The sequence below is a fragment of the Balaenoptera borealis genome (assembly GCF_965194805.1).
Source record: "Balaenoptera borealis genome assembly, chromosome: 13".
In the NCBI taxonomy this organism is placed as follows: domain Eukaryota; kingdom Metazoa; phylum Chordata; class Mammalia; order Artiodactyla; family Balaenopteridae; genus Balaenoptera; species Balaenoptera borealis.
The window spans coordinates 18,795,360-18,808,240 of record NC_138870.1 but is presented as its reverse complement, the minus strand read 5'-3'; the positions used below and the strand labels follow the sequence as shown (position 1 = coordinate 18,808,240).

General features: G+C 39.2%; 1 protein-coding gene and 1 long non-coding RNA gene across 2 annotated transcripts in view; one reads left to right on the top strand and one right to left on the bottom strand.

Moving 5' to 3' along the window:
- LOC309609923 overlaps positions 1–12,881 on the bottom strand; it is a 477,943-nt gene that overhangs the window by 26,747 nt on the left and 438,315 nt on the right. The gene's annotated exons all lie outside the window — the stretch shown is intronic.
- Positions 1–12,881, top strand: part of LOC309609909 (sulfotransferase 6B1-like) — a 50,752-nt gene that overhangs the window by 17,467 nt on the left and 20,404 nt on the right. The window contains 2 exon segments of the mRNA XM_082352038.1: positions 300–394; positions 598–784. Coding sequence (XP_082208164.1) covers positions 300–394; positions 598–784 — 282 coding nt within the window.

Here is a 12,881-nt window from a genome sequence, read left to right as displayed (position 1 = left end):
GAAGCCCCTCTGCTGTCACTTCTGATGATAAAAGAATATTTACTAAAAATAAGAAAAAACACCTCAGCCTAATTAAAAGAGGGGGCCATCCAGCTTCATTTCACAATATTATATTTACTTGAAATAGTGAAATTGAGCTCTCTGAAGGAAAACTCTTTCCCTCCAGAGTCTAATGCGTGTGTGCCTTACTTTGACTACTTCACTGAAGTAGGAAGAACCCAAGGATGCAAAGCGATAATGTTTAATGAAAGCTTTTTTATAACATTTAATATTAGCACAACAATTCACTTTTCTTCTAGTTGTATATGGATCATGGTTTGATCACGTTTTAAGCTGGGAAGAACACAAAAATGCTAAGAACATTCTAATTATATCCTATGAAGAAATGAAGAAAGTAAGTCCTTTCTACCATTTCAACAATGAAAATTTAAGTAGAATTAAGTTAAAACAGGAAATCAATCAATGAATTCCATTTTCAGGTTTCAGAGAATGACTTTAGTGTTTTGATGAGATATACTTTTTATATATATATATATATATATATATATATATATATATATATATATATTTATTTATATATATTTGCTTTTTGCTCAGGATCCTTCTAAAACCATAAAGAAAATAACCGCTTTCCTTAGTTTAAGCGTGAGTGATGGTGAAATTAATCAGATTTCTTGGAAAACATCATTCACTGAAATGAAAAATAATACAGCCAAAGAAAACTGTGATCCAAATCATACCATCTGTGCCCTCACATCTAATAGGAACCTGGTATTTAGGAAAGGTAAGTGAGAGATGTGATGCTTTGTCTGGGCTTACATCTGGAAGTAGTTGCATTTCACCATTTTTAATCTCTCACTTCACCTTTGTACACCCCATACCTTGCACAGTGGATTGCACATTGGCATCCCTCAGTGAATGTTTATGAAGTTTATTAAGTGAAATTTTTGAATTACATTCTTTCCAGACATTGACATTCCCAGGCCCAGTTAGGAACCAACTGAAAGATAGACACAGGTGTCAAACAGATGGAAATGATAAAGCTACGTGAAGAATGTGCCTCAGGTCTGCAGCCTAGTGTGATTGCTCATAACTAACCCTGAATTTTACAAACATACTCATTTAGTCACAGCCGCTCAAATGCAGTCCTGACCCCCGCTGGGGCAGGACACTTAGAGCATGGCACAGAGTGGTCCATGACTCATGTGTTCTCCAGGAGAGAGAAAAGAGCTGATGAGTGTGACCAGTGCATTTTCCTAACCTCACCAATCAAATAACTCACCCTGCAGAAGTAAGGAAGGGGTGGAGAGAGGACCTGGGATTGTTATCTAAGGATGTTCCTCTGCATGGAAACACAGAGAGAAGAAAATAAATCTTCTCCACTAATTCCTGACGTTTTACTTAGAAGCAGGTTGGGTTCATCTGGATATAGAATTGTTTTGAAATCCATGTGAATTTTAATCCACGTCTAGGGAGAAAATGTTTTAACATTTTTCAAATTTTTTGTAACTTACAAAGACAAAATTCTTTGTACTTATGTACTGAGGTTTCTTACTAAAAACACACATTTATTTCCGTTCTTTGCCTCAACTGAATATAATTACTCCCAAAGCAAATACTGGCCAACTCATGTAAATCAGATATTATCTTAACTTTGCCAATTACTTTTGTCCTATTTTGTGGTTCATTTTTTATTTCCTTATAGTTGGAAACCCAGGGCTAAGAGAGAGGAGAGAATTCAATTTACCAAATGTTTACTAATAAACTATTTTCTAAAAACTAAGTTTCAAAAATTGAATAAAATACAGACCTGTCATTCAGAAGATCATAATCTAGATGGTAATACAAGGTCATAACAACTATACTAATAGGATGAGCAAATGTGAATAGCAGCATGAATAAGGGAGAGAAAATATTTGCGGAGCAAAGTAGGTGAGGAGATCAGATCTGGGACTGGAAACCTGAGCAGCATTTTACTAGGAAAATGACAAGGAAGAAATATGTTACAGCAAGGAGAAAATCTCAGAACCACCATGGAATTAGGAGGTATTTTCTAGAAGGAGCAGGTCATCTCATATGATATGTGAAGCAGAATGAGAGAGAGAAAGACTGTGGACAGAGAGCAAAAGCTTTGATGGACAGCATGAGGTCTGTTTGCTGTTTTAAGACGGGACCTGACATGGTCAGACCTGTGTGCTAGAAAATAATAGGGGCAGAGTGGAAAACTGATTAGAAGAGGGTGAAAACAGAGGCAAAAAGTGCAGTTAAAATGTTGCTGTAATAGTACAAGTAAAGAACACTGAGGGTCATAATTCGGGCAGGGGCAGCAAGCCACTGTTGGGTGCAGCTCGGCTGAGAGGTCAGCTTAGGAGGCATCAGCAGACTGTGGAATTAGGTGAAATTGTTCAGGGTGAGTGGGAAGGGCTAGTGAAGAAAGGGATAGAAGGGAGAGCCCTCGGGACCCTGACATCAACAGCCCAAGACAAGCCAAGAAAAGAAATCAGCCAGAATTAGGAAGAAAACTAGGGTCAAACACGACCATTTATTTACCATTTGTGAATTCTGGGAATGCAGTTTCTATAGTATTGGGGATGGAAGCCACATGCAGGAGGGGGTTAAAGAGATAAGAGGTTAAGGAGAGGAGTAGAAATGAAGGACCACTCTTAAGAAGCATGAGAATGGAGGGCAGTATTGAAACAGTATGGGAGCTAGAGAAAGGCAGGGTGAAGAGAAAGGTTAGAAGGGGTGGGGGAGGGATGATAAAGGGAAGACAGAATGTGGAAAAGGATGCATGAAGAAAAGAAATGAGCAAAGAGGAGAGAAACAGGAAGATATTGGGAGGGACCATGGTAAAAAGGATGCTGAGAAATGAGGAAGTTCTAATCCTTAGTGGAGTCCCATACTTCTGTTGATGTCTTTTACCACCTCTCTTTGAGTTATGATTAGCAATACTCAGTATTCATACAGCTTATTCTACAAACTTGAGAAATTTCACTCTAATGAGAAGAGTTAATCTCTGACCTGCCAACTAGTGGCCCTAGCAAATAGCACCAGGTGAAATCATGTCAACATAATTGTAGCCACCAACCTTAATTCTAATGCATTTAAATTCTACCTAAAAGTGATTTCCTTATATTAGATCTAACAAAACACAGGTTAACAGTGGAAATAGCCTCTCTGATACTAGTTCCCATGAGTGCCAGTTGGTAAATTAGGACTGTATGAGGAATTATACACAAGGAGGGTCAATAGAGACCACTTACTTCATTCCTTCCATTGGCTGGATGGAGTGGGAGTGGGGAATCCATCCTCTGAAAATAATCATTTCAAATAAACGACTGAAGTTGGTGATTCAGACTCCTTGGCACACGGAGCTATTCCTCACTTTTCAGAGAATTTGTGCCTGCAGTTGTCCTTACTTTAAAGTCATAAATGGAGCTGATATTCTAGAAAGTGACTATGGTGGCCATGGAGATAAGGTGACAAGGGAGGATACAGAGTAGTCCACGTACGTGTCAGAAGTCCAAGGGCCCATACAAGCTAAAATTTATGGGGAATATTACAGGAGTATGGAAAGATGTATGGGCAAGATGCATGTTGCAATACTGCTTATAACAATGAAAACCTCAGATGCACTTAAATGGCTACTAATCAGAAATTTAAACATATTAAGTTACATCCATACAGGGGTTTACTATGGAGTCATGAAAACTATAGATGAAGAATAGCTAGCATTTACTGAGTGCTTACTCTGTGCCAGGCACATTACTTGATTTATCTAAAACTTGGCAACAGACTTTTGAGGATGCTATTTATGTGGTTTTACTGAGACACCAAGCAATAACTTGTCTAATATCACACAGCTAGTAGCTGGTACAGTCAAGATTTGAATCCAAACAATCTTACTCAGTGTAATTTTCATTGTAGATGTATAAATAGTAATATGGAAAGATGATCAAAGTATAAAAAGTGAAAAAAGTAGGTTATAATTGTGTGACTTTTAAATGCAGTTTATATGCTTATATATGTTTACAAAGAAGAACGTCTAGAAGAATGCATGCTAACCAGTTTATTAGCCATGTGAGCTGGGTACATTTCCTTGATTTTTATCTTCTTTTGCATCTATGTATGTATTTTCTGTAACCTACATATATAAATACTCTATAATTTTTAAAATATTTTTTTCTTAAAAAAAGTAAAAGAAAGTTAGAGTGAAAGAATAAATCAGAAGCCAAGCAAACAAAAGTCAGGTCAAATGGAAGAAGACAACAGTGGTTCAGGCGAATTGATATAAGAGGCCGGAAGGGAGAACTAAGAAGGATGGAAAAATATTAAGTAAATTAATAACATTAACATTGCCCTTCTAAGGGCCAGGCATTTTGACCTCATGAAATTGACCTTGTGCCCCAGTTGGTGTGTTTTAGAAGCAATGCCATTTCCTGATTCTGGGATCTTCCCTCTGATACTATTTTCTTTCCTTTTTCTTCTCCCCCAAGTGGAAGAATTCCACTTTACTTCTTCTTTTTATTTATTTATTTATTAAACATCTTTATTGGAGGATAATTGCTTTACAATGGTATGTAGGTTTCTGCTTTATAACAAAGTGAATCAGCTATACATATACATATATCCCCATATCTCTTCCCTCTTGCATCTCCCTCCCTCCCACCCCTCTAGGTGGTCACAAAGCACCGAGCTGATCTCCCTGTGCTATGCGGCTGCTTCCCACTAGCTATCCGTTTTACATTTGGTAGTGTAAATATGTCCATGCCACTCTCTCACTTTGTCCCAGCTTACGCTTCCCTAATTGGCAGATGGTTAGACTAACGTGTGCTAATGTTGTTTCTTCCATGCTTGGAGTCAGATGTCAGCTCTTTTATCCTCCACAACTGTGTAGGTTGGAGGAGAGTTAAAGCATTGAAGTAGAAAGCAGGAAATTTACTCTTTGCCCTAATTTTAGAAATTATATCCCTTAAAATTAGCTGAAAACAGGAATGCTGGGTGGGAATGATAAATGAGAGAAATATATTTATTTCAGTCGAGCTTTGCACACGTGAAAATTTTGTTAACTAGGACCTTAAAGATCCTAGGGTTGGTTTTTATTGTGGGGAACAAAAATCTTTTGCTAATAACACTGGCATTTTAAGGTGATAGAAGACAAAGATCGTTTCCTTGGGGTTGAACTAGCAACCAAAACATTCTTTACTTAGGGGCTTGGGATGTGGCTGTTGGCAGTGCATTTCATGGTGGGGTCTTTAATTCAATGGTAAAATTTAAGCTAAAACAAGCCAAAAACTATAGGTTTTTTTATTTTCACTAAACAGGCAATTGAAATGCACGGTACAAAAAAAAGTGGTAAGATTATTGTAAAATGAAATGGACAGAATAAATATTCAATTTAATTTTCTATCTATGAGAATTTCACAATAAAATCACAGTTTACTTTGTAAAAAACAAAAACAAAAAAACTCCCCGTGTCCTCAAGTCCATTCTCTAGTAGGTCTGCATCTTTATTCCCATCCTGCCCCTAGGTTCTTCATGACCTTTTTTTTTTTTTTTTTAGATTCCATATATATGTGTTAGCATATGGTATTAGTTTTTCTCTTTCTGACTCACTTCACTCTGTATGACAGACTCTAGGTCCATCCACCTCACTACAAATAACTCAATTTCATTTCCTTTTATGGCTGGGTAATATTCCACTGTATATATGTGCCACATCTTCTTTATCCATTCATCTGTCGATGGACACTTAGGTTGCTTCCATGTCCTGGCTACTGTAAATAGAGCTGCAATGAACATTGTGGTAAATGACTCTTTTTGAAGTATGGTTTTCTCAGGGTATATGCCCAGTAGTGGGATTGCTGGGTCACATGGTAGTTCTATTTTTAGTTTTTTAAGGAACTTCCATACTGTTCTCCATAGTGGCTGTATCAATTTACATTCCCACCAACAGTGCAAGAAGGTTCCCTTTTCTCCACACCTTTTCCAGCATTTATTGTTTCTAGATTTTTTGATGATGGCCATTCTGACCGGTGTGAGATGATATCTCATTGTAGTTTTGATTTGCATTTCTGTAATGATTAATGATATTGAGCATTCTTTCATGTGTTTGTGGCAATCTGTATATCTTCTTTGGAGAAATGTCTGTTTAGGTCATCTGCCCATTTTTGGATTGGGTTGTTTGTTTTTTTGAAATTGAGCTGCATGGGCTGCTTGTAAATTTTGGAGCTTAATCCATTGTCAGTTGCTTCATTTGCAAATATTTTCTCCCATTCTGAGGGTGGTCTTGCCGTCTTGTTTATGGTTTCCTTTGCTGTGCAAAAGCTTTTAAGTTTCATTAGGTCCCATTTGTTTATTTTTCTTTTTATTTCCATTTCTCTAGGTCATGGGTCAATAGGGATCTTGCTGTGACTTATGTCATAGAGTGCTCTGCCTATGTTTTCCTCTAAGAGTTTGATAGTGTCTGGCCTTACATTTAGGTCTTTAATCCATTTTGAGTTTATTTTTGTGTATGGTGTTAGGGAGTGTTCTAATTTCATTCTTTTACATGTAGCTGTCCAGTTTTCCCAGCACCACTTATTGAACAGGCTGTCTTTTCTCCATTGTATATTCTTGCCTCCTTTATCAAAAATAAGGTGACCGTACATGCATGGGCTTATCTCTGGGCTTTCTATCCTGTTCCATTGATCTATATTTCTGTTTTTGTGCCAGTACCATACTATCTTGATTACTGTAGCTTTGTACCATAGTCTGAAGTCAGGGAGCCTGATTCCTCCAGTTCCGTTTTTCTTTCTCAAGATTGCTTTGGCTATTCGGGGTCTTTTGTGTTTCCATACAAATTGTGAAATTTTTTGTTGTAGTTCTGTGAAAAATGCCAATGGTAATTTGATAGGGATTGCATTGAATCTGTAGATTGCTTTGGGTAGTAGAGTCATTTTCACAATGTTGATTCTTCCAATCCAAGAACATGGTATATCTCTCCATCTGTTTGTATCATTTTTAATTTCTTTCATCAGTGTCTTAGAGTTTTCTGCATACAGGTGTTTTTTCTCCTTAGGTAGGTTTATGCCTATGTATTTTATTCTTTTTGTTGCAGTGGTAAATGGGAGTGTTTCCTTAATTTCTGTTTCAGATTTTTCATCATTAGTGTATAGGGATGCAAGAGATTTCTGTGCATTAGTTTTGTATCCTGCAACTTTACCAAATTCATTGATTAGCCCTAGTAGTTTCCTGGTAGCATCTTTAGGATTCTCTATACATTGTATCATGTCATCTGCAAACAGTGACAGTTTTTACTTCTTCTTTTCTGATTTGGATTCCTTTTATTTCTTTTTCTTCTCTGATTGCTGTGGCTAAAACTTCCAAAACAATGTTGAATAATAGTGGTGAGAGTGGGCAACCTTGTCTTGTTCCTGATCTTAATGGAAATGGTTTCAGTTTTTCACCATTGAGGATGATGTTGGCTGTGGGTTTGTCATATATGGCCTTTATTATGTTGAGGTGAGTTCCCTCTGTGCCTAATTTGGAGGGTTTTTATCATAAATGGGTGTTGAATTTTGTCGAAAGCTTTTTCTGCATCTATTGAGATGATCATATGGATTTCATTTTTCAATTTCTTAATATGGTGTATCACATTGATTGATTTGCGTCTATTGAAGAATCCTTGCTTTCCTGGGATAAACCCCACTTGATCATGATGTATGATCCTTTTAATGTGCTGTTGGATTCTGTTTGCTAGTATTTCGTTGAGGATTTTTGCATCTATGTTCATCAGTGATACTGGCCTGTAGTTTTCTTTCTTTGTGACATCTTTGTCTGGTTTTGGTATCAGGGTGATGGTGGCCTTGTAAAATGAGTTTGGGAGTTTTCCTCCCTCTGCCATATTTTGGAAGAGTTTGAGAAGGATAGATGTCTTCCTTAAATGTTTGATAGAATTAGCCTGTGAAGCCATCTGGTCCTGGGCTTTTGTTTGTTGGAAGGTTTTTAATCACAGTTTAAATTTCAGTGCTTGTGATTGGTCTGTTTATATTGTCTGTTTCTTCCTGGTTCAGTCTCGGAAGGTTGTGCTTTTCTAAGAATTTGTCCATTTCTTCCAGGTTGTCTATTGTATTGGCATATAGTTGCTTGTAGTAATCTCTCATGATCCTTTGTATTTCTGCAGTGCCAGTTGTTACTTCTCCTTTTTCATTTCTAGTTCTATTAATTTGAGTCTTCTCCCTTTCTTTCTTGATAAGTCTGGCTAATGGTTTATCAATTTTGTTTATCTTCTCAGAATACCAGCTTTTACCTTTACTGATCTTTGCTATTGTTTCCTTCATTTCTTTTTCATTTATTTCTGATCGGATGTTTATGATTTCTTTCCTTCTGCTAACTTTGGGGTTTTTTTGTTCTTCTTTCTCTCATTGCTTTAGATGTAAGGTTAGGTTGTTTATTTGAGATGATTCTTGTTTCTTGAGGTAGGATTTTATTGCTATAAACTTTCCTCTTAGAACTGCTTTTGCTGCATCCCATAGGTTTTGGGTCATCGTGTTTTCATTGTCATTTGTTTTTAGGTATTTTTTGATTTCCTCTTTGATCTCTTCAGTGATCTCTTGGTTATTAAGTAGTGTATTGTTTAACTTCCATGTGTTTGTATTTTTTACAGATTTTTCCCTGTAATTGATATCTAGTCTCATAGCGTTGTAGTCAGAAAAGATACTTGATATGATTTCAATTTTCTTAACTTTACCAGGGCTCGATTTGTGACCCAAGATATGGTCTATCCTGGAGAATGTTCCATGAGCACTTGAGAAAAAGTGAATTTTGTTGATTTTGGATGGAATGTCTTATAAATATCAATTAAGTCCATCTTGTTTAATGTATCATTTAAAGCTTGTGTTTCCTTATTTATTTTCATTTTGGATGATCTGTCCTTTGGTGAAAGTGGGGTGTGAAAGTCCCCTACTATGATTGTGTTACTGTCAATTTCCCCTTTTATGGCTGTTAGTATTTGCCTTATGTATTGAGGTGCTTCTATGTTGGGTGCATAAATATTTACAGTCGTTATATCTTCTTCTTGGATTGATCCCTTGATCATTATGTAGTGTCCTTCTTTGTCTCTTGTAATAGTCTTTGTTTTAAAGTCTATTTTGTCTGATATGAGAATTGCTACTCCAGCTTTCTTTTGATTTCCATTTGCATGGAATATCTTTTCTATCCCCTCACTTTCAATCTGTATGTGTCCCTAGGTCTGAAGTGGGTCTCTTGTAGACTGCATATATACAGGTCTTGTTTTTATATCTATTCAGCCAGTCTATGTCTTCTAGTTGGAGCATTTAATCCATTTACATTTATGGTAGTTATCGATACGTATGTTCCTATTCCCATTTTCTTAATTGTTTTGGGTTTGTTATTGTAGGTCTTTTCCTTCTCTTGTGTTTTCTGCCTAGGGAAGTTCCTTTAGCATTTGTTGTAAAGCTGGGTGGTGGTGCTGAATTCTCTTAGCTTTTGCTTGCCTGTAAAGGTTTTAATTTCTCCATCAAATCAGAATGAGATCCTTGCTGGATAAAGAATCTTGGTTGTAGGTTTTTCCTTTTCATCACTTTAAATATGTCCTGGCACTCCCTTCTAGCTTGCAGAGTTTCTGCTGAAAGATCAGCTGTTAACCTTATGGGGATTCCCTTGTGTGTTATTTATTGTTTTTCCCTTGCTGCTTTTAATATGTTTTCTTTGTATTTAATTTTAGATAGTTTGATTAGTATGTGTTTTGGCGTGTTTCTCTTTGGATTTATCCTGTATGGAACTCTCTGCGCTTCCTGGACTTGACTATTTCGTTTCCCATATTAGGGAAATTTTCAACTATAATCTCTTCAAAAATTTTCTCAGTCCCTTTCTTTTTCTCTTCTTCTTCTGGGACCCCTATAATTCGAATGTTGGTGTGTTTAATGTTCTCCCAAAGGTCTCTGAGACTGTCATCAATTCTTTTCATTCTTTTTTCTTTATTCTGCTCTGCAGTAGTTATTTCCAGTATTTTATCTTCCTCATCACTTATCCGTTCTTCTGCCTCAGTTATTCTGCTATTGATTCCTTCTAGAGAATTTTTAATTTCATTTATTGTGTTGTTCATCATTGTTTGTTTGCTCATTAGTTCTAGGTCCTTGTTAAACGTTTCTTGTATTTTCTCCATTCTATTTCCAAGATTTTCGATCATCTTTACTATCATTATTCTGAATTCTTTTTCAGGTAGACTGCCTATTTCCTCTTCATTTGTTTGGTCTAGTGGGTTTTTACCTTGCTCCTTCATCTGCTGTGTGTTTCTCTGTCTTCTCATTTTGCTTAACTTACAGTGTTTGGGGTCTCCTTTTTACAGGCTGCAGGTTCATAGTTCCCGTTGTCTTGGTGTCTGCCCCCAGTGACTTAGGTTGGTTCAGTGGGTTGTGTAGGCTTCCTGGTGGAGTGGACTAGTGCCTGTATTCTGGTGGATGAAGCTGAATCTTGTCTTTCTGGTGGGCAGGTCCGCGTCCAGTGGTATTTTCTGGGGTGTCTGTGACCTTATTATGATTTTAGGCAGCCTCTCTGCTAATGGGTGGGGTTGTGTTCCTGTCTTGCCAGTTGTTTAGCATAGGGTTTCCAGCCCTGTAGCTTGCTGGTCATTGGGTGGAGTTGGGTCTTGGTGTTGAGATGGAGATCTCTGGGAGATTTTCGCCATTTGATATTACGTGGATCTGGGAGATCTCTGGCGGACCAATGTCCTGAACTCGGTTCTCCCACCTCAGAGGCACAGGCCTGACACCCGGCTGGAGCACCAAGACCCTGTCATCCACACAGCTCAGAATAAAAGGGAGAAAAAAAGAAAGAACGAAAGAAAAAATAAAATAAAGTTAAGAGAATAAAAAATAATTATTAAAAATAAAAAAAACTTTTTAAGTTAATAAAAAAAAAAAGAAAGAAAGAAGAGAGCAACCAAACCAAAAAACAAATCCACCAATGATAACAAGCACTAAAAACTATACTAAAAACAAAAAACAAAAAAAAAAACAGAAAAACGGACAGACTGAACCCTAGGGCAAATGGTAAAAGCAAAGCTATACAGACAAAATCACACACAGAAGCATACACATACACACTCACAAAAAGAGAAAAAGGAAAAAATATATATATATCATTGCTCCCAAAGTCCACTGCCTCAATTTGGGATGATTCATTGTCTATTCAGGTATTCCACAGATGCAGGCACATCAAGTTGATTGTGGAGATTTAATCCGCAGCTCCTGAGGCTGCTGGGAGAGATTTCCCTTTCTCTTTTTTGTTCGCACAGCTCCCGGGGTTCAGCTTTGGATTTGGACCTGCCTCTGCATGTAGGTCACCTGAGGGCGTCTGTCTCTGCCCAGACAGGATGGGGTTAAAGGAGCAGCTGATTTGGGGGCTCTGGCTCACTCAGGCCGGGGGAAGGGAGGGGTACGGATGCGGGGCGAGCCTGCGGCGGCAGAGGCCAGCGTGACATTGCACCAGCCTGAGGCGCGCCGTGCGTTCTCCCGGAGAAGTTGTCCCTGGATCACAGGACCCTGGCAGTGGCGGGCTGCACAGGCTACCGGGAGGGGCGGTGTGGCTAGTGACCTGTGCTTGCACGCAGGCTTCTTGGTGGCGGCAGCAGCAGCCTTAGCGTCTCATGCCCGTCTCTGGGGCCCGCTCTGATAGCCGCGGCTTGCGCCCATCTCTGGAGCTCCTTTAAGCGGCGCTCTTAATCCCTTCTCCTCGCGCACCAGGAAACAAAGAGGCAAGAGAAAGTCTCTTGCTTCTTCGGCAGTTCCAGACTTTTTCCAGGACTCCCTCCCGGCTAGCTGTGGTGCGCTAACCCCTTCAGGCTGTGTTCACGCAGCCAACCCCAGTCCTCTCCCTGGGGTCTGACCTCCGAAGCCCGAGCCTCAGCTCCCAGCCCCCGCCCGCCCCAGCGGGTGAGCAGACAAGCCTCTCGGGCTGGTGAGTGCTGGTCGGCACCACTCCTCTGTGTGGGAATCTCTCTGCTTTGCCCTCCACACCCCTGTTACTGCGCTCTCCTCCGTGGCTCCGAAGCTCCCCACCTCTGCCACCCGCAGTCTCCGCCCGCGAAGGGGCTTCCTAGTGTGTGGACACCTTTCCTCCTTTACAGCTCCCTCCCACTGGTGCAGGTCCCCTCCCTATTCTTTTGTCTCTGTTTTTTCTTTTTTCTTTTGCCCTACCCAGGTACGTGGGGAGTTTCTTGCCTTTTGGGAGGTTTGAGATCTTCTGCCAGCATTCAGTAGGTGTTCTGTAGGAGTTGTTCCACATGTAGATGTACTCCTGCTGTATTTGTGGGGAGGAAGGTGATCTCCACTTCTTACTCTTCCTCCATCTTGAAGCTCCTCCACTTTACTTCTTAAACTCAATCTTTTGAATCAGGAATCAACAACACCAAAATTTCTTAGGTTGTAGCCTACTTCTTTGCTGTAGGTGACATTGTCATGGGTTTTGAGCACCCACTATATGGTCAGTACCTGATTCAGTACTACTGGATTACACATGAACAATACATCAGTGTCCTTAACTTGAAAGAGTTTATAGCTAATTGGAAAGAAAAGATAATAGAGAACAAGGTAAGACAGTCTGTATGGAGGGATAAAATGGTGTATTGATATTACAGCCCAATATTATCGACTCCAGTTCCACTAGACTAGACCCCAGGGATGAAGCCTGGGGCCAGAAGTGGTAAAGGACCATGGCGGGCCAGGTCAAGGATTGGGGTTTGACATAGTGTGCATTATGGAGGTGAGAAGGGCAGACCTGCAGGGTTGATGCAGTGGCCAAGGCCGAGAGTGTGACTCTAACAATCAGGAGAAGCCAATGGACCGTGTGAAGTGTACGTCTTATTTCAATTTCCGAAC